We start from the raw sequence: 27,307 nt of genomic DNA on the forward strand, positions 1-27,307 counted from the left end.
AATCACATATACAAGTATGTGTGAGTGTGTGTGCAAAAAACTTTATTAGCATTGTAAGTGAACCTCATGGAACATATTAAAATAAAAAAAAATAAAAAAATAAAAAAATCTATGTCATGACCCCTTTAAATCATGTGACCTGTTGAGGAGAGGTGTACTATTTCATTTCAAAGTGATAAGATCCCATAAATAGTTTGGGGCCAGTAAGATTTTTTGAAAGAAATTAAGCAAAGACATTAAATTGAACAAAAAAAAAAAAAAAAAAAAAAAAAAAAACATAAAAGACATTTATAAATGTTGCAAAACATTTTATTTCAAATAAATAGAATTTTCTATTGTTAAAAAAATCTTGGACTGATTGTGGTTTCCACAAAAATACAATGCAGCTCAATTGTTCTCATTATTGATAATAATAAGAAATGTTTCTTGAGCACCAATCAGCATCATGTGACACTGAAGATTGGAGTAATAATGCTGAAAATTATGTTTTGCCATCACAGGAATACATTACATTTTAAAATATATTAAAAGAGAAAACAGTCCTTTTAAATTGTAATAATATTTCAGAATATTACAGTTTTTACCGCATTTTACTGCATGATCAAATAAATGCAACCTTGGTCAGCATGAGAGACGTCTTTTTCGAAGACAGCAACTACAGAGAAACACCCTGTCAACCATCTAAAACATACTAGCATTAGTTTTCAAAATACAATACTGTGCCATTCTACCCCAATATTAGTAGCTGTTGAGCCCTCTTGCTCCCATAATGCACCCCACAGCCATTATGGAGAGTCACTGTAGTCACTGATGAACAGAACATGTATGGATATTAGTTTGTTCATACATGTGTAAGTGTAGTTCTTTTTTAAATCATAGGCATGGAATATTGGAGGTAATGGTGACTAATAGTCACATACTGAGCTAAGTCTGTGCTGCACATGCTCGTGACTCCAGTGAACGTTTATGTTTGTGTATGTATGTGGGCGCCAGGTGCTTAGCTCAGCGTGACTGAGCCAGATTTTGGTGTTAAAGCACAGTTGAGCAGGCAAATCTTTGACACACCTCCTGCTCTCCCTGCTCAGTAAATAATCATCTTCTCCTGTGAGCCTGCTGAAGTGTTTACCATGTCCCCTCAATGTGCATTATGTCCGCCAGAATCTTAAAGGGGAAGTGTGTATGTTTTGTATGTTCAAATATTTTGGGCACAGAAATTACATAAATTGTCTTTTTCAGTCATATGATTCTTCAGAAATAATTCTGATCTGGTGCTCAAGAAACATTTCTTATTAATGTGAAAAAAAAAAAGAGAATAAAAGTATTAATTTCTGTCAAAAAATAGCCTGTGCTGAATAAGTGTTGACAGCTGAAGTTAATAAACGCTTGGTTTATTTTTAATAAAATACAATGATTATTCAATTACAGTAAGAGCAGGAACGTGCAGCCAAGTAAAAAGGGACAATTTTGAATTAATTTTGACTCTAAAGTGGCAATATTTGCTTTGTTAAAGAGTAAATATGCGTGTTCAGAGTTTGTATTTTATCAGAGCCTATATTTTTTGTTGTGCCAATACTCGTTCAGTTTTCTTTTCCATTTGCAGTGCGGTTCTGAGAACAATAGCATTATTTATACATAAACTTGACACCTGTTCATGGGCACGCATCAAAGCCTCTCACTGTTAATTCAATTTGTTTAATTCTGTTAGTGAATATATATGTGTGTTCTTGTGTTTGTTATTGTCTCAACTCTGTAGAGCTTTTTAACAGAGCTTTTCTACACCATCCGGACACTTACAAGGTGGACAAACAACAAGAGCTCTAATAGCAGAGAAATCTAAAGTACTAAAATACTGTATATAAATCTGAGATTATAACAGTTTCAAGAGTTTCAAAACAGTCATGATGTACATACAAACATTATATTCTTTTACTTGGAGTAACATATAAAAATAATTGTAAAAGAACATGGAAATCATTCAGGGAGAACCGTGGTACACTTCAAAGTACTGCGATGTTTCCATCTGATACCATGTTGTTTTGGACATGATTTAATGGTTATAGCTTGTTGCTTGTACATATAACATAAGACTAACTATGATAATATTATGGGACTCTTAAAATTATACTAAGATTCTTGTACACCTTGAAGATCTTCTTGAAGGTTCATGATTCTTGATGATGATATAGAATTTTTTTTTAAAAAACTGGTGTACTGTATATTTCGGAATATTGTTGAATTTACACATTAATTCAATTAATTGAACATGATACCAGATTAATAATTTTTTTTTTTTTTTTTTTTTTTTTTTTGTACATTTGCCATGATAATGGTAAAACCATGTTGAGACTGTTGTCCCTGGCAGCCAGTCTCCTAAACTGTTAGTGTAGTTTGTATATATTTACAGTTACAGAGTTACAGAAACACATATGTATAAATATACAGTACATATTCCACAGAAGCCACACTTTACCAATTGGATTGATTAAACTCAGAGACGGCCAAACTTAACCTCCAAGATGTTCTGTAAACTAGCATATTTTTCTCCAGACTAAGGAAATTAGTTGTTTTTTTTGTTGTTGTTGTTTTTTTTCTGAAAGATACCAGAAGCCTGCTTGGGAAAGAATGATGTCAGTTCCCCTCCTATTCATTGCAAACCAACAACAAGCACCAATCTGCTTTGTCTCACATCTGGATGCATATAGAATCACCATCTGCCTCATATTAGAAAATGTTTAAATTTGGGATTAATTCAAAGCAAATGCAAACCAAAAGTGTATGAATACTATAAATGGAGTTGCCTATGGCACGGAGCAACACAATATTCCGTAGACAATCATGAATGCCTTCATTTCCACATGCGAGAGGAAGAGTGAAATTCCAATTAGATTGAGGAATGGGCTCGGTGTTCTCATGAACTTCACTGTGAAATGTGCATGTGGTATGCTGTTTTCTGGAACAAAGGCCTAGTGAATTAAAACCCGCTGCCAATTTATAAACATGACAGAGTGGAGAGAGGGGGAACGATGCTATATGCTGTGCTTCATCTGACTTGTGGATGCTTATTTTCCATCATCGTTTCACGGCTGCATCATAAACTCTCATGATATGGCTGTAAAAATTGCACTGAAAAGGAGAAGTATTTGAAGGTAGAATTTATGGTTTTCTCATTAACAAACAGCTGACATTTATTAGCCAAAGTTTAGTCTTTTACAACAAACCTTTTTGTGGACGTTTAGTGGTGTTTGTCTGGGAATTTATGAGCGTTATTATTTACACTGCCTTTCAAAAGTTTGGGGTGGTAAGACTTTTTTTTATGGATTTGAAAAAGTCTCTTACGCTCACAAATTCTGTGGTAATATTGTGAAATATCATTGCAATTTAAAATAATTGTTTTCTATTTTCATATATTTTAAATGTATTTATTCCTGTGATGCAAAGCTGAATTTTCAGCATCATTACTCCAGTCTTCAGTGTCACTTGATCCTTCAGAAATCATTCTAATATGCTGATTTGGTGCTCAAGAACATTTCATATTATTGAATGTTGAAAACAGCTTAATATTTTGATACATTTTGTCTGGATTCATGAATAGAAAGTAAAAAAAAAAAAAAAAAAAAAAACAGTGTTTATTTAAAATAGAAATCTTTAGCAATGTAAAAGTCTTTACTTCCACTTTTGATCAATTTAATACTTCTAAAGTATTAATTAAAAACATCTTTCTGATCCCAAACTTTTGAACGGTAGTGTATGTTTCAAATATGATACCCAAAACTGTCCTTGACTAAACCTCATTTCTTGTTTGTATGTGTATTTCTGTGGTTGTGTGACTTCCTTCCAGGTCTCTCCGGGTTCTGTGTTACTGATGCGAGTTGTGGAAGACTTCATTCATCTAATTGGAGAGGCTCAGAAGCCGTTCCAGAGCTTTCTGGTTGTCACCAACAACCTCAGTGAGTTCCCATGGCATCTACACAGTAGTGCCACAAATAAAGGTCATGTTGTCCTGCAGTAAACATCTCTTAAAAGTGCTTCCGTGAAGCGTTTAATATTTGAACTTTCAAGACTGTTAATCTGTCTTTCTCTGGTCCTGTCAGTAATCACCATCCAGCGAGAGCCAGTTTCGGCTGTTTCCAGTGACATCAACTTCCCAATGAAGGGGAGGAGAGGGATGAAAGACTGGGCACGCTCTGCAGACGACAAACTCTTCATTCCCAAAGAAGTCTTTACCTTGTCCTCCGATGGTGAGTGATGCAAATGCGATTGCGCTCTTATACAAAGTCTTGATTTTGTTTTTTGGGGGTTTACAAGAATAGGTTTCCATGTTTTTTTATATATATTTTACATTGTTGAAGCACAACTCTTCCCAGTCTGTCAGTTCCTTTGTCTATGAAGCCCCTCCTTTCAAAAAGTGCAGTGTGCTCTAATTGGATTAGTGTGTTGATTGGTCAACCCCTTTGAGCGTGTTTCGAAAATGTCACGCCCCTTGCCATACCCACAAGATTCAACACACTACTAATGCAACTCAACCAGGAACGGGAATTATTTAAATGAGGAATATTGTGGTGTACATTCCCGGAAGAAACCTACTAACACAGAGAATTTGTGCTTTGTTAATTTGAAGACCTTTTTCATGCTCAAACAGCAACATTGAAGAAATTTGAAAATGTAAAAAAAGCATAATAAGTCCTATATAAATGTGACGTACAAATAAACACTTTTGGTTTGGTGTATCATGGAATCAATTTAAAGGAAATATGGTACTGGTAGTTTTTTTTATAGTAGGTTTGCCCTTATAAAGTCGGTGTTTTTCAATCATTATGTTGCTGGTAACAGTATGTGTGTTCTACTGCATCTCTGCATGCAGCTCCATCATTGTTACTGATCAGATCATGTGGTGTCAGCAGTGACTCTATCCCGTCAGGGTTCAGCTGCTTAATGTACACTGCTCCGGTGTCCTAGCATGTTATATGACTCTCTTCCCTGTCACATTTGACATTCTTTAACATCTTTCTCCTGACTCTTTTACTTTTTTCGCCATCCCTCTTAGAACATGTACACATTGCAACGTTTTGGGTGTTTCAACCATATTTAAAATGTGGGAATGAGTCATCAGCGATGCTCAGCAGATTTTATATTGGACATCTAGCGGCGACCAAATACAGTCCCAAAATTGTTTGAATTGATAAATATGGGAAGTGTTTTCACCTCTTTTTTTAAAAGTTGATAAGATGTTATGTTTAGTTTGTTATCCTTAATATGCATGATTATATTGTTAGTGGCTGCCAACCTTTTTTGGGGTCAAAATTGGACCTAAATTATACAGAAAGCAGAAGTTAATGAATGGGACAAATCCTAACCATTGTCACAGTCACCGTCTGCCTTGCCTTCAATTAACTCCATTTCCCATCATCCTCCCTGGCTCTCACCTGCACACACTTCACCATCACCTCTCCTAATTGGCAATCACATGCACCTGCTCCTCGTCTGCACCTATTTAAGCACACACCTCACCTCACTCCAGTGTCCAGTCTTGTTTAATGGACTGCTCCCACGATCATCTCCAGCATTTCCTGTTACTTACCTGTCTCCATACTCCAGCGTGTGCTCCCTGTCTTCGTGTTCCAGCGTCTGTGTGTAACTACTTACCTCTGTTGAGTGTGTCTGCCGTCATCCGTCAACAATCCATCCACAACATCATCATCTGTAAAACAAAGACTGTTTTCAGTGTCATCAGTAATCCGAGAAGTTTTGCGAATGAGTTTTGCAAAGGCTTTGAGAGAATGCAAAGTTATGCAAGTAAATGCAAAAGAATTGTTATAAAATGTTTCCTTCCACCTCATAATATATATTTTATATTTTTATATATATATATATATTGTTTAGTTTGTTTAGTTTGTTTAGGTTGTTTAGGTTGTTTAGTTTGTTGTATATATATATATATATACACACACACATATACACATTTTCATTTTTGGGTGAACTATCCCTTTAAGGATTACGACTTTACATTATAAAACCAACAAAATATTTTCTGTTAGCATGATTTAACCATATTCCAAACCAATGAGTTATATTTGTATTTTCTACATAGAAATTAGGTGCACAGCATTACAAAGATGGCAGTTGAGTGTTGTTTTCTGTGTACTGCGCAGTCAAACTCCTGTTCTCCAATAAATAACATAATCTATGTGTACAATACAGAAACGGCATTAAGCTGTAGTGTGTAAAGTTGTATTTAGCTGCATTGTATGTATGTGGCCTTACAGAACTGAATGCAATCAGTCAGTGGTTTGGGAAGAGACAGAGAACACGGTTGAGAGAATAGAAAGAATAAATGGGCCAATGAAAATCATAGTGATCTGCCACCATGACAGGCACTCAGACTCAGACAAAAAAAACAAAACAAGAGATATTCTGCCTGAGAGAATGAAAACACGGGATGTGGGCAGGGAAGAGCTGGTTTGAAGAGTGAAGAGAGTGCTGAATGAAATGAGAAAGAAACAAACGGACATCAAAGAAATGACCATTAATGTTAGTGTCTAGTGGAGTATCAACTACTCCAGGCTAAACCATTACAGACCTGCCTGCCCGTGGAGGACCGCCCAGCAGGAAATAACAAACACTTCCTGTCTCGACACACTCCCCATTCTGCCCACTGCCATCGGAGATAAGATGGCTCCCTGGGCAGAGCTTTGTCCAGAATGGTTTTCTATAGAAAGAAGGAAAGGTTCATCATGGCCCTTTCTCAAAATAGCTTTGTTAATGTGATAGCTCAGAGAATAGAGGAAAAATAGAAGTCAGGCTCCATTCAGACCAGACCAACAGGGCTTGTTGTGTGATTGTCATCCATTAATCTATCTGTCTATCTATCTATCTGTCTGTCTGTCTGTCTGTCTGTTTATAAAATCTGAAATTCAGAAAAAAAAGGAGAAAAAATAAATAAATAAATATATATCTATATATCAGTGGTGTGCAGTGGTGTTCTGAAATGAGGAGGCACATTTTTTTTTATGAATCAATGTAAATTCATGTGCATTACTCTTAAAGTTGACACATCTTCTTTGTTAAATGAACATTACTTTACAGTACATCAAAAAATAAAAAAAGAAACCAAAGACAATTCTATTTTGTAATTTTACATTAACAATGTAATGTTTTATTTATCAAAACCAAGTCAATCTCATCAAGCATCAAGTGTTTTAAGCATTTCTACATTCATTCCAAAATAATAACTAAAGGCAATAATAATTTAAACAATATATTTTATTTGTTTATTGCGGTTTTTCTTTTTAATTGTCAACCTAGAATATTTTGGATCATCAGTCATGCTCCATTAACACCGTCTGTCACAGACACAAATTGCATTTTTAATTTCACCAAGCTGATTGCACTAAAAAACCCAGCAGTAATCATGCTTTCAGTCCATTTCAAGTTTGATTTTGACGTGACATAAAGCGGTGATATCTAACTGGGTGATCTGTTTACTTACTTTTTGATTAGTCTTCCGAATGACGCCATTATTTGTTCAGTCAAACCTACGCGCGCGGAAAGCGCACATCAACGAGAGGCGGGATTTATCGCACAAAGCAATCATATCCAATCATAACCAATTACATCCAATCATAGCGCGATGGAGACATTGCCTCCTCTCACGTGACTTTCCCCCATTCATTCTCAATTACCCCCCACAAAACCCACCGCACGCCGGGGATTCCTATGTGAGGAAAGGGAGGCATGACTCCTCTGTGTAACTTTATCTACGGGTGTCGCTGTTGGGCAGTGTTCCTTAAGAAATATGCGTGACTTGCGCTCTTTTTAATGTCATAATTTGTAATATTTGTGTTTTATATGTAATATGGATTTTCTCATCCTATTTTTTTTGAGGAGGCACTGCCTCCCTTGCCTACTCGGAGGAAACGCCCCTGATATATATACATATATATATATATATATATATATATATATATATATATATATATATATATATATATATATATATATATATATATATACATATATATATAATGTATTTATTTATTCATTTATATTTGTATTTAGCCTTTTTAAATGTTAAAAATAATTTTCATTTCAAAATAAAATTAGATGAAAAACTAAAATTAAATTGTTTTGGCAAAAAAAAAATAAGTTGAAACTGAAGTGTTAAAATTACTAAAACTGAAATAAAAATAGATTTAAAAAAATAACAAAAATGATAGCTGAAAAAAGCAAATAACAAAATGACTAAAACTTAAAATTAAAATAAAAATATACAAATAAGAGCTAACAAAGAATGTATAATAATATTTAAGTAATACTAAAATAACACTAAAACATACATGAAGATAAACACTTTCAGATTTATTTATAAAGTGTGTTTCACAGTAAATATTGTTATTGTGTTAAACAGAGTGTGAGGTTATACATATGTAATAAATGTTCTATGATTCTATCCAATACATGACTTTAGGTACATATGCACAAAATATACATGCTAATGAGTTGACATTATCCACTGATACTCAGTTTACTCAGGCGTAATCTTTTGCATCAGAGAGTATGCATACTGTGTTCAGTGATTTTAACCAGCTCTATTCAAGCTCAATTATTAAACCTTAAATTGCATAATGTCAGTGGACATTGCAACAGTGATTCAACCATCCTTGGCTGAGTTTCTCTTCATAAAATGTGCAGTAAAATCCTCTGAAGTGCCTTAGAACAGGTCTTAACGTTCTTTTTACAACTCCGTACGAACTTTGAATAGCTGCGAAGACATCCATTGCCACATGAAGACAATAGAGCAAAGAAATGTGGACTTTAGACTCCTTGCATCGCATATTACTGTATCACTTTCACTTCCTGTCCAAAATATGTCCTCTATAAGTGAAATATGATGGCATTTACTCAGGGACGAGTCTCTCTGGAGGCCCACAGCAGTTTGAGGAGAAGAAGAATTGGATGAGAGTGAGGAGGGACAAAGAAGAAAGAGTTTCATGATAAATAGTGTCTGGGAAAAGAACAGATGATGAGGTGCATGTGGAGGCAAGGCACTCGTGCAGAGGAGAGAACAAAACAAATGATATGAAAAGCACAGAGATGTGTGCTGCTGAAACAAGGGTACAGAGCCAGTGGGGAGGAGTGGACAGATGGTCTGGGAACAGAATCGGTGGTCATATCTCTACAAAACCCCTCTTTTCTTTGTCTTTTAAATGTCAGGCAATACTCTGACTCATTTTCTTAAAATGCTGTTCTTTTATTTTATGCTTTGTTTTTGGTTCACTCTGCCAGAACTGCTTATTATGGTCATAAGTTGCTTCTGATGTGATTCGTTTTCCCTTCATATTTGAATATGAGTATGTGGATCAATGGAATGATATTTTTTTTTTTGTCCTATGTATTAATTTATTCACAAATACAGTAAAAATGATGTTTGTACATACAGAAACTTGTACATACAGTATCATCTATGATGAACTTTTTTTTTATTATTTCTGAAATAATAAAAATATAAATTATATTGAATTATATATGAATTAATAACAAAATACATTATTTAATCTTGGTCATTAGTTCAGTTGTAATATATAATTTGGTGTGACTCCCCAAAAAATGTATAATAATTACTTGATTACTTAAAGACCTGGACACACATTTTAAGACTTTTTTTTGTCTTTTTAAAAGATTTTTCCTTCTATTTATATAGGCTTATTTGATTGAGTTTTGATCTGGGACATTCAGAATATTTCAAGTAGTATGTGTTGATACTTTGACCCTTTCTGTCCTGTAGAATCAGACGACACACCATATTTTGTCATCGGAGCCATCCTGTACCGCACCCTCGGCTTCATAATGCCCCCACCAAAGTAAGTCCAGTCCTTTAAATATGAGTGAATGCATGTTTTTGTGTTTTAATATGTTTTTGAAAGCTATTTCAAGGACACTCATTCTGTTACTCGCCATATGATTGACACCAGCTGGCAGAGACTATGAACAATTATCAAAATGTAAACCTTCAGAGCTTGAAATTGATCCATTGAATAAAAGTGGAACAATCATTAAGCCTGTTTTAATCTTTCTAGAAATGAGCTTATTTGACTAAGATGCTTATTTGAAGGTCTTGACCTTACCCTTTATATTCTGATGTGAGGCCAACAGTTCATAACCGTGGTAAATCCGGTGAAGTTTGCCACCCTTTGTGGGTTTAATTGTACTGCCACACTGTCCTCTGCTCTAGTTTTCTCTGTTCCTAGAATACATCCTATTCCTGCACTACCTGTTAATCCCATGATCCATGCCATGGATATCCTAATGTTGTGTCCAGGGATGTGGCTCTTAAAACCTCAAATTAGCCATGTTATACAGCTTAAATGCTGTAGCAGTCCTACCTTATCAAACTGACTCAGCTGTTCCCACAGAGATTGACACTGGAGAACATTATTCCTCTAGAGGTAAAATATTCAAGGTGAATAAGCCAAAAATGATTAAAAATGTGTTGTGAATAATAGTTTTCAGTTTTGAATTTATTTATTTATTTATTTTTTCTGTGTGTTGTCAGTTGATTTATTAAATCAATTAAAGGGCCTTCAGTTGTTGTCATTGTTATCTAGTGACAATTTAATTTGCAATAGGCGGGTAAGAAATGTTTATTGTTAAAAAAAAAAAAAACATCAATTTATGGCCAATTTTATTATTTTATTTTATTTATTTCATTTTTGTAGTGGGCGTATTGGGTTTTTTCAGTTTTATTTTGGTCTTGACAAGTTTTAATTTTGTCAACAAAATTACTTCCAAAGAATTTCGATTAATCAAAATAAAAAGATGTGCTTTATGGAAGCTTGTTTATAAATAAAAAAGGTAACTGCAACTTTTTTTCTCGCAATTGTGAGTTTACCTCTCGCAATTCAGACTTTTTTCTCAGATTTGTGATATAAACTTGCAACTGTGAGTAGTGCTGGGCGATATGACCAAAAATTTATATCACTGTATTTTTCAAAATTATATCGGTTTCATGGTATATTCACGGTATTTTTTTCCCCCTATGCATGACCGGGCATTAACCACATTTTCTACTGATTGAGAGAGGGAATAATGCAGTAGATTGACTAGAATGCCCTGTTTTACTGTCATGATGACTGAATATTGTAGAAAAATTACACACTAGAGTTAATACAGGTTTACAAAGCCCCACAAAATGATGCTGTGGGGAGACAACAACCAATAAAAAACAGACCTGCAACACACTTATTAGTCATTACAGACACATGGATATTAAAATATGACCATGGAGATAGAAAATAAAAGAGTTGAGGGAACCTTAAGCATTTTAAGAATCTAACGATTTGTCAGTCTATTTATTAACTTGCATCGTCTTCTGTGTAGCAAAATAACCCATCGTGTCATCTCGGTCGTGATCAGACGTACAGTTCAGTGTCCTTTGCATAACGTTACATTTCATTTGAAGAAGACGTGATGAAATATGTGCGCGTACACGCTGCTGGTTCATGTTTAGAGCACTAGAGTATATGAAATAGGTCCATAAAAAACTTAAACACGCTCGCTCCGGTCTATATATCCATGTGGGGAAACCGCGCGCCACGTGTAGTTTGATTTCTCTGCTGTAATCAAGGGCTGAATCCGAAATAGGGCATTATTTGAGGCGACAGCCATTTGTAGTGGTGTCCGAAACCATAGTGGACGTTATTGAGTGCACTCATTCAATCTCACATTGCACCGAATCTCAGCTGTGCTCTCACTACAGTGCAACAGTGAAACGGGACGCTCTCAAACAGTGACTTGCTGCGCCGCGTTACAAACGTTGGTTAAGCGACACATACCGGTATTGCAGTATCATCAAAATTCATATCATCACAAAAATAAATACCGGTATTGGTATGAACCGGTATACCGCCCAGCACTAACTGTGAGTTATAAAGTCAGAATTGTGTAATAAAAAGTCGCAATTGCATGTTATAAAGTCAATTTCGAGATATGAACTCACAATTGGGAGTTAGAAAGTCAGAATCGCGTGATATAAAGTCAGAGTTTAGATCTCGCATAACTGGCAATTGCGAATTTATCTCTCACAATTGTGACTTTATAACTTGCAATTGTGACTTTATATCATGCAATTCTGAGAAAAAAAGTCAGAGTTGTGAGATGTAAACTTGCAATTGTGAGATAAAAAGTCGCAGTTCTTTTTATTCCCTGGTGAAAACAAGCTTCCATAGCATTATGACAATAATTAAACTATTTGAATAAAAACTGAGGAATATGTAACACATTACTTCAGTATTCTCATATTATTTTAGGAGCTCAGGGTTTACAAGGACTGTGTTCACATATATTCTGTTCATATTCATACAGTCACGCATCATTAGCACTTTGAGTGTGCACATAAAGGAAAATAATCACGCCACGCACAGTTAGGGCAACTGTAAGGCTTCATTTTTAGATATTCTGGTTAACTGTGTTGACTTTTCCCTCAGTCTAGCCACTTCTGAGAGCCTCTCTGTATCGAGAGAGAAGAGATAAGTGTAATTAGGCAGATTCGTGCAGCTGACACTGGGGGGCATGTCTCGCATCCTGCTCAAGCCCTGCTGGGGTCCGTAGTTCACTGTCCAAACTCACTGAGCATGTCAGAGCCCTCAACCCTGACGAGGAACACAAGAGCGTGCCGACAACCCTTGCTTGTGTTTGCTTCTGTCTGTCTCTATTGTGAGCCGTGTTAGAGGCCCTGGTATCCAGGTCATTTCTCCTCAATGTGGTTGATTGTGACGGGGCTTGTTGAATATGTATGGGATCAGGGCTATTTGTTTGTTTTTAGTCTGCTTTTGCTTTGTGTCTCATTAATTTTCTGCACAGAAGACACATCCTTGCTCCCACTGCCCCAAGGGGAACTAACCTGCCCGATTTGTTTGTGACAGAATGTAACTCCATGTGACCCAACTCCCACAGATACACAAGTTTTATCTCTCACCATAACAAACACACAATACAGTACACTCACACACACCAAAAATAGATGGATTTGTTTAGCGCAGGATGGTCTTAAAAAGCTCTGCCATGGATTTAAATCACACACACGCGCACACACACACTCTGTCATCGAATACCATCCAGGATTGTGCACCATTCAGAACTGAGTTGAAAGTTGAATCAAATTGTATTGAGGTATACAGCATGTAGAATTTAGGAAAGTGGAAATAAAGTGAAAATGCTGTAATTGTAGTTTATACTTCTAATCAATGTTTGACATCCCACCGATAGAATTTTGTATTTAATTTATGTATTTTTAAAATGTATTTATTTCCTTTATTATTAATGTTATATTACGTGTCAATTTAACTTTTTTTTTTTTTTGTATTTTGTGACAATTTCTCATTTAGGGTCATGAACATGCCTGCAAAGTTTTGACATTATGAGGTCTTTTGGAATGCGTGTACAAAATTTCTGACGATTTTGATGTTCGTGTGTCAATTTGACCTGCAATTTCATGGTTATCTGCAGCTGCACAGACTTAGTTTAGAGAAGTATTTCCAATCAGCTGAGAAAATTGTATAAAGTGTCTATATAGTCAGGAATAAATATGCAGAATAGGTCAAAATGTATGATGTAATTATGTTTTGCATTTACAAAATTTGTAATTTATAAACATCCTCTGTTGAGTGACTATGTTGGATTTGGTAGATTAAATTATCCTGTCATTCCATTTCAAATTCCAATTGAGCAACCAATTCAGTCATGAAGGGATACTGTTCTTAAATTCTGAATGTTGTCCAACCCTGATACCTATCGATAGATGTGAAATGGAGTGTCAAGTCAGTTTTGGATCTAACTCATTCTATGTTCCTTCCTTCCAGAGATCCATTCGTGATCAGCTCAAAGATTCTGACAGTGACGGTGCGTCCTTTACCAAAACCAACCGAGCCCTTGGTATCAGTGGAGCTTGCACCTTTGCTCAATGTAAGTACCTTACACTTTTTATTCATATTTTAACAGATATTAATATTAAATGCCCCACTTCTACAAACTATTGCATATTTCATCATAGTATATTTTTGATGTTCCTTGTATTAACCATACTGTGTCACACTGCCATTCTTAATTTTGGGGTTGTTAAACATCACATATATATATTTGGGGTGTAATGGTGCACAGAAGTCACGGTTCTGTACGTACCTTGGTTTTGGGGTCACGGTTCGGTACAATAGGAAAAATGGTCACACTTTAGTTTAGGGTCCAATTCTCATTATTATCTAACTATTAACTATGACCATTGCCTCAATAAACTCCTAATTACTGCTTATTAATAGTTAGTAAGGTAGTTGTTAAGTTTAGGTATTGGGTAGGATTATGGGATGCAGAATATGGCCATGCAGAATTAATATCTGCTTATACTAAGTACTAATAAACAGCCAATATCTTATAACAGTTAATATCTCAATAACTACTTAATAGTGAGAATTGGACCCTACATTAAAGTGTTACCGGACGAAGGAACAAATCCACAATGCAAAGTTTCTTTTCATGTATTTTGAACAGACAGTTGTGCAGATCACAATTTGGTTCCACCTAGTGGCATTTAGTTGAATCAGTTGAGTGCGCAAGCCTTTCGAAGTAGTCTCCTTTGTCCATGAGCATAGAAAGACACATTCGGCGCATGTGCACTACCTAGTGGGTTTTGTTTTCAAGCGTGCAATTCGTTTGCATATGTGCTGTTCTTCTTCTGCTCTTTTTTTTCCCTGTTGTGGCGGTTAGCAAACAGTGTTGTATTACCACGCGCCCCCTTCTGGATTGGAGCGTGGATCGTCTGTGACTGACTGTATTCGTCGTCTGACTGCGTTCACCGTTCATTTTTCATTTTCAAAAATGAAAATTCTGTCATTTATTACTCACCCTCATGCCGTTCCACACCCGTAAGACCCTCGTTAAACTTCGGAACACAAATTAAGATATTTTTGTTGAAATCCGATGGCTCAGTGAGGCCTGCATAGCCAGCAATGACATTTCCTCTCTCAAGATCCATAAAGGTACTAAAAACATATTTAAATCAGTTCATGGGAGTACAGTGGTTCAATACTAATATTATAAAACGATGAGAATATTTAATAACAACTTTTATAGCCGATGATGGCTGATTTCAAAACACTGCTTCAGGGAGCTTCGGAGCGTTATGAATCAGCGGTTTGGAGCGCCCAAGTCACCTGATTTCAGCAGTTTGACACACGATCCGAAATTCCGAATCATGATTCGATACGCTGATTCATAATGCTCCGAAGCTTCATGAAGCAGTGTTTTGAAATCGGCCATCACTATATAAGTCATTACTTTGTTTTTTTGGCGCACCAAAAATATTCTCATCGCTTTATAATATTAATATTGAACCACTGTACTCTTTAAATATGTTTTTAGTACATCAATGGATCTTGAGAGAGGAAATGCCATTGCTGGCTATGCAGGCCTTCGGGTTTCAACAAAAATATCTTAATTTGTGTTCCGAAGATGAATGAATGTCTTACGAGTGTGGAACGGCATGAGGGTGAGTAATAAATGACATTATTTTAATTTTTGGGTGAACTAATGCGCTCACATGTTGAACCTTTTTGTTTTTTTTCTTATGTTTTTTTTTTTATATATATATATATTTTCCCATTTTGGTCTTATTATACTGGTTCTCATGACCCATAACCAACGCAAATTCATTCATGCTGACAAATTGCCTCTGAAATGTTGTTAGCACAAACTTCTAGCACAGTAAGTCTATTTGAACACCTTAATCAGGCATGAAATACAGTTCTGTTAGGATGACCCTCTATTAATAATCCTCTGTTATGAATAGTTCATTTTTAACAACCCCTAAATACACAGCACATAAAGTATTACACATAAAGGCTCTCTATATTTTATGTGGGGGAAAAAAATGTAATAAAAATATACCCACAAGGATTTATGCAAAATTCGAAACCTGCAGATTGGATTTTGCATCAGTGCGGATATCAGCTGTGCAGAAAACACTGCCATTGTGATGTTCCCCGAGTCGCCATGGCAACCTTTACCTGCTATCTCCTCAGTAGAAGTGTGAGTTTTGGGAATGCGGGAGTGGACGTGATTCATGAATGTTTTCTATGCATACGTCCCCCGTTGTACCGAGGTCGTGCCCAGCTCAGCCGTGGTCCTGGGTAAGCCCCATCTGTGTACGAAAGACCTTGGCAATGTCGGTGTCCAGATTGTGCAGTGTTGCCCTGGCCACAGATGTTTGGAACATGGATTGGGGGGGGGATCTGAGTCTGTGTGTTGGGACTTGTCCTCTCTATGTGGACAGCTGCTCTGAGACAGCCTGCCTGAGCCATCCTGACCCCCAGAGGCTGCTGGGAAATGGAGGCAGTACACTCCAGCTGTGTCATTGGCTGCCGCTCCTCACCATTCATCAGTCTTAACACGGGCGTACTGACGTCTATGCCAGTTATTGATCGCCGATGTCCAGAAGCATCCAGTTGTCAGTCATTTGAGAGTCAAATTGAAATTATGTATTCAGTTGCATGTTTTATTTACCACCTGCGATGACAAAAATGCTCCGTTCATTTGTTCTCATTATGAACGAGACTACCAAAGCCATCTGTTTGTGTTTCTGATAAGTACATTCAAGCCAGTCGAATGTCCATACTGGACACTTCAAATTTGCCTTAGCAGACATATTACAAGAACAGCTGTGTGAATGTTTCTGGGCTGATGCTGTCCTGAAAGCCACTCTGCGGAGGCGACTGCGACCGTGTCAACCATCTGTCATTCAAACAATTATTACTTTGTGTCAGCTGTCAACATGTGACTCAGTCATTTGATCCAATCCAGTATGTGGCATTGCTTAACCACTTGGGGGCAATGAAATGTTTAAAACAGTGCCATTCGAGTGTCTGTACCTTGCATCTCGCTGAACCTGCCCTCATTTGAAGTATACAATCTCAACGAGACCACATAGCGAGACATAATTGCCCTCTGATTCTGGCAGCCGTAACGGGAGTTTGTTATAGCCCTGAAGGTCAGAGGTGATCATTGTTCAGGTCATAAGATCCCGTCTGGGATTCCTCTTCCTAAAAAGACATAATAGGCATAACGTGAGTGGAGACAGATTAGTCAATTATACCAGTTGATTCACTGATGAATCGATAATTAGCTGTTCTTCCAGCTATGCACCACTGAACTCTGATTAGAGCCTCACACTGAGCACAAAGTGAAGGCATCATCCTAGACTTTCACTCTCAAGAGAATTTTATATATTTTTTTTTAATTAGCTGGCCAGTTGTGGACTACATATTTATTCTGTTCCTTTTTCCTTTCAGTTTCATTATTTAAAGGAAAATTGTATATATGTATGTGCTGAATTATAGGGGGCCTTCATCACATACAGTCCCAGTTCCTGTGTCAGGGCAAAAAATTCAATACGAAAGAAAAAAAACTAGTTTTTACTAGTTGGTGCAGGGCACTATAGTTAATTTATGTAAGTGAGGATAGCAAAATAAAGTAAACTGTGACATATTATACCCAAAAATTCTTCAAACAGTGGACTACCAGTAAAATTGATAAAAATTTGGGACCAAAAATTATTCAGACACTTTGACCTGACCATGTTTTGCTTAAGTGTTATCTGACATAATAAAGATTTTTTTTTTTTTTTTTTTTTTTTTTTTTGACACAGTTTAACTCTTTTAGTACCATTTTGTAACACTATAGTGAACTGTATTAATGAATGAAATGTTAAAGTTAATTTTGACTGTATGTATGTATGTATGTGTGTGTGTGTGTGTATATATATATATATATATATATATATATATATATGCTGAAAAAAATATTAATTTATAAAAAAAAAAAAAAATCTTACTTACCCCAAACATTTTAATGGTAGTGTATATTATTATTGTAGTAAAATGTTAGAAATTAAAAATGTCGAATTATTGCTTTAAATTGATATTTTGTAATACATTTTTAAATTATTAAAATCATTATCTTTTTTTTTTGCCCTGACACTGGAACTGGGTCTGTGTGGATGAAGGTCTCTTATCATTCAGCACATACATAAAGTGCCACCTTCATTTAACCAAGTGGCAGAAATATGATACAAACACATGTTTTATAAGCTAAACATTTCCAAAAAGAAGGTTTGTTTTCAGGTTTGTAATACCATATGTTTCAAATAAACGCCAATCATTGTTTGTTTACAGATGCCACCTGGTCTGATACATTGCTATATAAATAAATTAATTTCACATATGTCCTCCCTCCCTTCACAGACACAAATGCATAAACTATTTATGAAAATTTCCTCTCTGCTGTACTGCCATGCAGCCGTTATTGTTTTATCTTTTTTGAAGTCATTCTTAACTCTTTCTGTCTTCTTTCTCCTTAAAGGGCACAACAGATCCTCAATGTGTTGTCTGGGACTACGGAGACCCGTAAGTTATACATCTGCAACCCCCAAACACACAATCTCTGTCACATGACGCTCACTGATATATTTCAGATCTCATATTATATTCAACCCAGTTGAGAGCATATTGACATCAATGTTTGTATTTGCAGACTCAGAAGCAATCAAAAGTCCCCCTGATGAAGTCTTTGACACTACGTTAATAGAATTAGTGAGCTGAAATAAGCACATCATTCTTCTCACCTCAAGCGTCAAAGTGAGAATTTGACACCCAATTCCCAGTTTTCAAAACACAATGGCTTCAATCTCATGATTTGATTGTCTTGTGATGCGATCCCATCCAAAAAAAAAAAAAAAAACTGTCAGTCGTCACGGCAGGAGCTTTATTACCGTATTGTCTTCGAAAATCTAAACAACGTTGCTTTTCCGGAGGGATCTCTGGTTATGAAATGACACATGCTGTGTCCTATTTCACTCTGTAGTTCCATATTAGAGTAAACACGAGCTCAGGCACTAGGTTCTCAAAACTGATCCCCCTACTGGTAGAACTTGGTATCTCAGCCTATAAATGTAAAAAGAAAATGTCAAACAAAAGTGTTTCTCCCCCTTTTTGACTGCATCCTGAGCTCTTGATGATGTAATTCTGTCTGGTGGTATGTATGGTTGTGTCTTTGCGGCTGTTTATTTAGAAGCTTTGAGAATGCCGCATGTATTCTAGTTCACGCTCTGCTTGTATTTGTGTCGGAAAACATCTGCGCTCGGAGTCTGTTTATATCAGGGAGGAGTGATACAAAAGAGTTTTTGAAGCATCACAAATAAGGTGAGAGAGAAAAGGACAAAGAGAGACACAAGAAATATTCACTCAGACAGCAAGTTGCTGTCATTCTTTGACAATGAGCAAAAGAGACTTTTGCCAAAGCTTGACCTTCGGCAACTTTAGTCACCAACTACACACTTTGAGAGCCAAGGAAACGATGCAACAAAGCTAAAATGTTGCCGTTTTAATGGATACAGCTGTCTATGCTACCAACTTTGTTGATCATGATGGCAGCCGGGTCTGCTGTGCCGACTCGGTGACGGAATGTACCTGTGCGTGAAGCACCTGTGGAAACACTGGAATCTTGTATTTCTCGTGTATTTCCTTTTGTGTAACTCCCCACTGGGACAGCACACCTCACGCATCATTAATACGCACCGGGAGGTGGTCGGCACGGCAACAGGCAGACCTGACTAGACAGGAGAATGGCGGGTGGTAATTACTGAAGCAGAAAAACCCTTCTATCTGCAGGCCGCAAAGTCAATTAACGCAAAACCTGATTACCTCTCCCACCAAATTACATTCCAAATCATTCTGAGATGAATGCGCTAGTGTGATTAAAAAGAGGCGAGATATAGAGATTTTTATCGCTATTATAAACCCAAACATGGCAAAATCACTCCCAAAGCTCAAGCCAGTGGAGTGAAGCAGCATTCGGTGCTCTTTATTCATTATCAGACTCTTGCAGGGGGGGGATTGATACTGTAGCTATAGCAGAGAAAATTAGAGGCTCTGGACTTCATAGGTGTATTTATTCATTTTTATTTTTATCTTTCAATATGGATCTGGTTGTGTTGTCTCTGCTTTTTTTTCCCCCTCATGCAATTATCTGTTCATTTAAACAATTCCCAGCTTCAGACTTTTCAAGATTACGATCATCTTTCTCTCACCTCCTCTTTTATTGTTGTCTCCTGTACCACAATAGAATGATTTCTAATTGCTTCCAGCTCACTGTAGTTATTGCACTTTGCCTGTGCATAATCAAGTAAAAAGGGTGAAGTCTGCTTTTTCTTTCTTTTTTTTTTTCTTTTACTGTGAAATCATTGTGATGCGGGTTCAGTTTTCATGATTAGCTAAAGTGTGTCAGCAGAGAATTGATTTTAATATTTGCATGTCTTAACTTGCACTCTACTGCTCATGTTCCTCCTGTTGAGATAGACTCTAAGGGTTTTATGATAGTGAAAATTATTTTTCCTTCATGTTTTTCTTCTTCTTATGTTCCTTTGGTGTAATGAAATCCAATTAGACAGACATTACCTAAAATAGACATGCATTTTTTTTATTTTAATTTTTTTTTTAAATGTGTGGCATCAATTTTAATAATAATTAAACATGAACGTAAATTATATACACTAACGTTCAAAGGTTTGGGGTCAATAAGGTTGTTTTTTTTTTTTTGTTTTTTTTTTTTTTAAGGAAATGTATACTTTAATTTAGCAGGGATGCATTAAATTGATCAGTATTACAGTAAAGTCATTTATAATAGGGGTGTAACAGTACATGCATTCGTCACAGTTCAGTGCATATAGTCAGATATCGAATACAGTCAGTCCCAGGTGATCCACACTCCAATCCAGAAGGGGGCGCACACGGTAATGCAACGCTGTTTGCTTACCACCACAACAGGAAAAATTGCAGTAGAAGCAGAGACGATCTATGCATAGATATGTTTATGTATAATCTCTCAACCAGTGTTTCAACCGTGGAAATACATCTATAAAACATCTTGAGAATATCATCTCATGTAGCATTACATTTACCTCAGGTAAGTCATTTAGGCAACATCCACATGAAGCCAGAGCTTTCCCTATCCTATCTTTTTTTTCCTCATCTCAAGAAATATTTGCATACACACGAAACCACTGAAACCAACTCAAAACGATGTAGTATACATGCCGGATCAGTATGTGGTGCTGTAATTCTGCCACAGAGATAAAAAAAATAGAGAATAAGACTGGGAGCATGCGCGTAAACCTTTCGCTCTGTATACAAACTTTAGTAAAGATTAGAAATAAAGCTTTATTTTAGTAAAGCTAACAGGCTCGGTGGCTTCTGCGGCACGAACACAAGCATTTAGTCTGTCGTTGTTGTTGTTGTTGGTGTTACGTGTCGTAGTGGTGTCTGACTAGGGTTGAGATGTGGGGTGATGACATCATTGTTTCACAAAACATACAGATTGTCTGTACACACGAAAACGCAAGGGTGTCGTTTCAAAACATAGAGGTTTCATGCTCCCAAAACGCTGGATCTGTCTCAATGAAATGACTATACGATACAAAATTTTTGCATATACACCTAAACGCGTCTCTGGGCCCTTAGTGTTCACATGATGTGAGTTCACTAGAGAAAGGGGATCATTACACTAAATGCACAATATTATCTTATATATTCATTATATTTACTTTACCTGTTAGTAATATCTTAATTATTAATGTATTTTAAATGAATTTGTCATGAAAACACATTATGACAGTAACTATGTAAATTATTATATTTCAAAAATGAATTGGAGTAGAAAAATGATTGAAAAATAATTTAAAAATTAGTTTTAGAAGTTAATGCATAACTTTGCATTGTGCAATTGTGCCCGCGGCTCTTTAGCGCTCCCCTAGTGGCTCCCTGGAGCTTTTTCGAAAATGTATGAAAATGGAAAAAGATGGGGAGGGGGGTATATATATTTTTTTGTTTTAATATGGTTTCTGTAGGAGGACAAACATGACACAAACTTTCTTAATGTTTTCCAGTGCTGTAAAAATGTGTATAATAAATATTAAATTTCAACATTTCTGTCAACAAAGATTTGCGTCATAGCCTGCGACACACGTTTCAGCGCGGCGCAATAGACCTTTTTCACACTTCCGGGTTTTTGGCTTCCGGAATGAGCCACGCAGTGTAAAAGATTTTCCGGTTACAGTGATAGATAGCCTCGATCAGAACCAGTTCGGGAATCAAAGCCGTTTTACGAATTAAATGTCTTGAAAATGTTTGAACGGCCTTGGTGAATTATTGGTGAGACTACAGAGCTCGCATTAAGAGCTAAATTTAATAAATAATTTGAAGTGATGGCGGTTAAACTGGTTATATTCTTCGTGTATGTTTGGCGCGGCTGTGCATTATCGCGCTCCATGTGCTGTAAAGACAGTGTCTGTGTCTAAACGTGCATACTATGTGACATTATTAATATTCAGTACTATTTAGGGTGGATAGTATGCACATAATGAGATGTATAGAGTGTTTTTAGCGACGTGCTGGGGAAATGATCGACTGGTAGATCCCTTATCACTGATCCTCTGATTCGTGAAGCAGGACTGCTCGCACCATGATATTTCTGGATATAAACACTTCAGTCATCTCTCACTCATTTTCCTGTCATCATCATCTTAAAGTGTGTATTATGCGCAGCATTGTTGTGCTATTGCAACATGCAAAGACTGATAGTTGTGTACAGTGTGGTTTTGGAAATTATGTCTTAATCATTTTAATCGATCAGGATTAATGATAACATATGCTTGAATGTGGGATGTGATGCCATATGAGACATGCTATATATTTTTTTTAAAACGTAGCTATTAAACTCACGACAATATTATGTATCTCACGACTTTATATCCCACATTAAAGTATATATTGGGAGTAAATTTTTTTAATTAATAAATTATATAAATGTTCGTAGTACGTAATACGATCTGGGAAATTGCTGAATGCGTAGCTGCGTAGCCTTTGCTGTATGACAACTGGTGATATAAATCCATCTTCCGGTAAATTCGGTCAACGGTCTGAGTGGCTGTATAAGCTACAAACAAGTAGAAAATAATTTATTTGTAGATTATACAAAAGCTATTTGGAAAACAGACAAAACAGAAAAGGTAAGAAGCGATATTTGAGAAAAGAGCATATCAACGTAATAGCCGTAGACGCATAGCGGAACTAACTTTACCCTGCGTCACGTGATTTCCGATTCTTGTGAAAAAGGTCTATAGAGGGTATGTGTCAACGTCACTTTCCCACTGAAAGCGCGCTCCTTCAGCTGGACTGAGTGGCAAAAGAACCTGCTGCGTGACTGGATTTAATAGGGGAAACTGCGAAAACGCGAGTAAAACTAACGAATTACACTAAAAGTTGGACTTGAAAGTGTTTCTTACAACTTGTCAAATAAACCTAATCCATGAATATTGACATGCAGCCAGGAGTCGTGTTTCCTGACATTTATATGTGCCTGATTTCGGCGCTGGATAAATACATAAAGCAAATCTGCCTGTGAATATTTTCTATAACTACAATATAGGTAGGTTTAAATCCGCGTAATCACTTATATCAATGTTATATATATATATCGTCATATTGTCCAACCCTAAAACATATAGTTTTATAGTATAGTTTTTGTCAGTGTTTATTTTAAAACACACAATTATGCAGAATATAAGATGGAAAATATTTAATTGATGATTTGTCAGCATAATATATAACAATACAATATATATGAAGTGATTTTACCTCAAATCCAACAGTTTGACACGAAATGATAACTGCAAATCCATGTTTCTCTGCCTGGAGTCCAGATGTTTCTGTGAATTGCATCGATCCATTTGCTTCTTTTTTCTGTAACATTAGCTTTCAGCAGTTTTTAAATATATAGCTCGGGAATACCTCATTATGTATGTGTAGCCTACTTAGTCATTTTGATAGTAGGCTAATATAGCTAATATACACTTACAGCCTGTGTCGCCTTCATATAAGGCTTATATAAGGCTTTTAATTTTTTGTGGCTCCAGACAGATTTGTTTTTTGATATTTTGTTCCAATATGGCTCTTTGAACATTTTGGGTTGCCGACCCCTGACACAGGGCAAGGTACTTGAGATGAAGGTGGAGTTTGGGGAGGTGGAGGGATGCTGGAACAGCTGAGACTGAAGAGAGGTAAGCAGCTGCTTATATTCTCTGGCTGTTGATTGGAAGATTAGATGGGCTCGCTCCTCCCTAAATTACATTTAGTAAGTTCAATAATTTACTGTATTTTCTTATTAAATTAATGTAGTCTTGTGTATAAATGACTTATTTTAAAAATATGTGAAATAATAAAAATATATATATATTAATATATTTATTTTATAATTTTTGTATGTATAATATTTTTGGTATGTTTATTTATTTGTGTATATTTTATTTATATAATGTTTAATTTTGATATAACTGTCATATATGTGAACTGATTATATATAAAATCAAAGATTATGAAAAGTCTAAAAGTATCACCCTGAAAGAACTTTAATGTTTCAATGTTAAGTACATTTTTCGAGCTGTAAAAATGGCCCTGTTTCTCTAAAACAGAACATGAGGATAAAAATATTGACAGTGAGGTATTCCAGACATCTCTAAAAACTTATATTCTCAACCAGCCTTTAGTTTTGACATTTCATGGTGACTTTACAATCAGTTATGGTTTTATAAGCCAATTACCTTTATTCATTCACAAAAGTTTTTTTTAAGGACAAAGTCTTCAAAAGCATCTCTGGAGAATTTAAAGAGAGTAAAAAAAACTCTGCATGAACTTTGCACTGTGCATGGCTTGTAATCATAAATTCTCTTTTATGTACAGAACGACCTTACCAGAGTTTCCTTTTTAATGTTTTATTTTCTTTCTTCCAAAGCTCACAACTGCCGGGGCTTTACTGTTGTACAATCACATTAAATTACATTGAATCCCTCCAACCAAATCTAAACCTGCATGGGACCATTTTAATCACGGCTGGCAAAAAAAGCATGGTGCTAAGCAACACGTTGCTTTTGATTATGATAACATAATGGATGCACTATATGAATGTGTGACTGAGGAATGCTTTCACAGAAGTGTGGCCGTGCAGCTGTGGCATGTGTGAATAGACGCAGGGGGCTATCAGAATCAGTCTGCTCTGTATTCGTTACCAGTTCATTTGTTTTGAGTGAAGCTGTGTGGAATTTGTTTGCGTGTGGAGGGGCAGATTGCGTTCAGTTAGGACATGTGTGGCTGATGTTTGTGAATAGAGCGTGTTCATGTTACAGGGGCTTATAGGTATTGATGGTGCTCGGGTCATATTCATTATTATAAATGTCCTCACAAAAATGGCAATATCCGAAATCCTTGTCCTTGTGTGGACATTTTTTTGGTCCCCATGAGGAAAACGGCTTATTAATTATACTAAGTGATTTGTTATAGAGTTTGTAAAAGAGTTTGTACAGTACAAAAATCATTATGTCTATGGAATGTCCTTACAAAACATGAAAACCCAACAAGTCGGTGTGTGTGTGTGTGTGTGTGTGTGTGTGTGTGTGTGTGTGTGTGTGTGTGTGTGTGTGTGTGTGTGTGTGTGTGTGTGTGTGTGTGTGTGTGTGCGCGCTTGGGGACACATGCTCCTCATCTCATGAGAAGCCCTAAAAGCTCTGTCCTTTTCATGGGGAGCGACCAAAGGCTTCCTGCGGCACTGAAAAGGGCACCATAACCTGCTGGCAATTAACAAGCACCACAGCCGACAAAGAGAGAGAGAAAGACAGAGACTGGAAGAAAGAGAGAGAAAGACAGAACAACCAAGAGGGACAATGACAGAGAAACAGAGAGGACCAGGCTGATTCATCTGATGAAACGGGATGGGGAACAGGACGAATAAAGGTAAAATCGTCACAGAGTGAAGAAGAGAACTTCAAGGCCACGGGGAAGAGAAAGGGAGGAAAGGAGAGCCGAGGGAGGGAGATCAGGGGGAGGTAAGGCAGCTGGAAGGAAAGGTGGCATTAAGATGAAAGAAAGCATGCAGAGACCAGTTGCACTTCAATCGAAGGTCAGGAAGCAAAACACAGTGATGTACGGAGAGCAGAGAAAGAGCGAGAAGGGTAATTAAGAGAGAGAGAAAGAATATGGACCACTGTTGATTACCAAAGGCAATGGCGAGAGAAAGAACCTGTGTGAATATGTATTTGAGTTTATTTATTTTAAATTTATTACACAGCTGTCTGGAATCTGTGGATTTTCATTGGTTAATAGCAAAAAATTTTCATCAAATATCTTGTGCATTGACCTGTAATTTGACCGTCATGCTTGAAAATCGAATTCCTACACTAGTTTAATGTCTCTCAAAGCTCTTCACAGTTCTTTTCACGCAATGCAATAATTCAGACTTTGCATTTTCGTGTGCTATTATTTAAATATTTGTAACATAAAGTACATTCAGAAGCTCATTATCACAAGACCTCATCACCCTGTCTGTGATGACAGCTACATTATTCCTTACTTCTATATCCTAGAAGTATTTTATTAGAAAATTACAATTTAGTAACTGGAAAATTTAACTGAAAAAATAAATAAATAATAAAAAATAAAAAAATGATTTAAATTCTGCCCACAAGTCGCACCAAACACAAAATAAATAAAAGTTTATTTTGTGATGATTTATTTAGAATCAAATATTTTAATATTTAGAAATGTTTGGGGTCAGTATTTATTTTCTTCTTTTTTTCTAAAGATATTAATACTTTTATTCAGCAAGCATATTTACATTATTACAAAATTTCTCTATTTCAACTAAGTGCTGTATATTCAACTTTCTATTTACCAAAGAAAAAAATACATAATGGTTTCCAAGCAATCAATCAAAATAATCAGCACAACTACTCAACATTGATAGAAATAAGAAGTGCAAATCAGTATATTAGAATGATTTCTGAAGGATCATGTGACACTGAAGACTGGAGTAATGGGGCCCTATTTTAACGATCTGAAACGCAAGTGTCAAAGCGCGAAGCGCAAGTAACTTTGTGGGCGCGTCTCGGCGCTCTTGCTATTTTCCCGGCGGGATAAATGGCTCTTGAGCCCGGCGCAAATCTAAAATGGGTTGGTCTGAAGTAGCTTCATTATTCATAGGTGTGGTTTGGGCGTAACGTGAAATAAACCAATCAGAGCGTCATCCAACATTCCCTTTAAAAGCAGGTGCGCAAGTTCCATTACGGATTGCTATTATTATGGCGTATTTACCAGGCGCACGCACTTCACAGCCGAGGAGACTGATGTTCTTGTAAAAGCAGTGAAAGACAGAGAAGTTGTGTTGT

General features: G+C 36.3%; 1 protein-coding gene across 1 annotated transcript in view; it reads left to right on the forward strand.

Moving 5' to 3' along the window:
- Positions 1-27,307, forward strand: part of adgrb2 (adhesion G protein-coupled receptor B2) — a 349,244-nt gene that overhangs the window by 222,428 nt on the left and 99,509 nt on the right. Inside the window, exons 12-16 of the mRNA XM_067410949.1 lie at positions 3,839-3,947; positions 4,092-4,238; positions 9,782-9,857; positions 13,854-13,956; positions 18,400-18,443. Of these exons, the coding sequence (XP_067267050.1) occupies positions 3,839-3,947; positions 4,092-4,238; positions 9,782-9,857; positions 13,854-13,956; positions 18,400-18,443 (479 nt within the window). The remainder of the gene's footprint in view (positions 1-3,838; positions 3,948-4,091; positions 4,239-9,781; positions 9,858-13,853; positions 13,957-18,399; positions 18,444-27,307) is intronic.

This window comes from Chanodichthys erythropterus, chromosome 15 (genome assembly GCF_024489055.1).
Source record: "Chanodichthys erythropterus isolate Z2021 chromosome 15, ASM2448905v1, whole genome shotgun sequence".
Classification (NCBI taxonomy): domain Eukaryota; kingdom Metazoa; phylum Chordata; class Actinopteri; order Cypriniformes; family Xenocyprididae; genus Chanodichthys; species Chanodichthys erythropterus.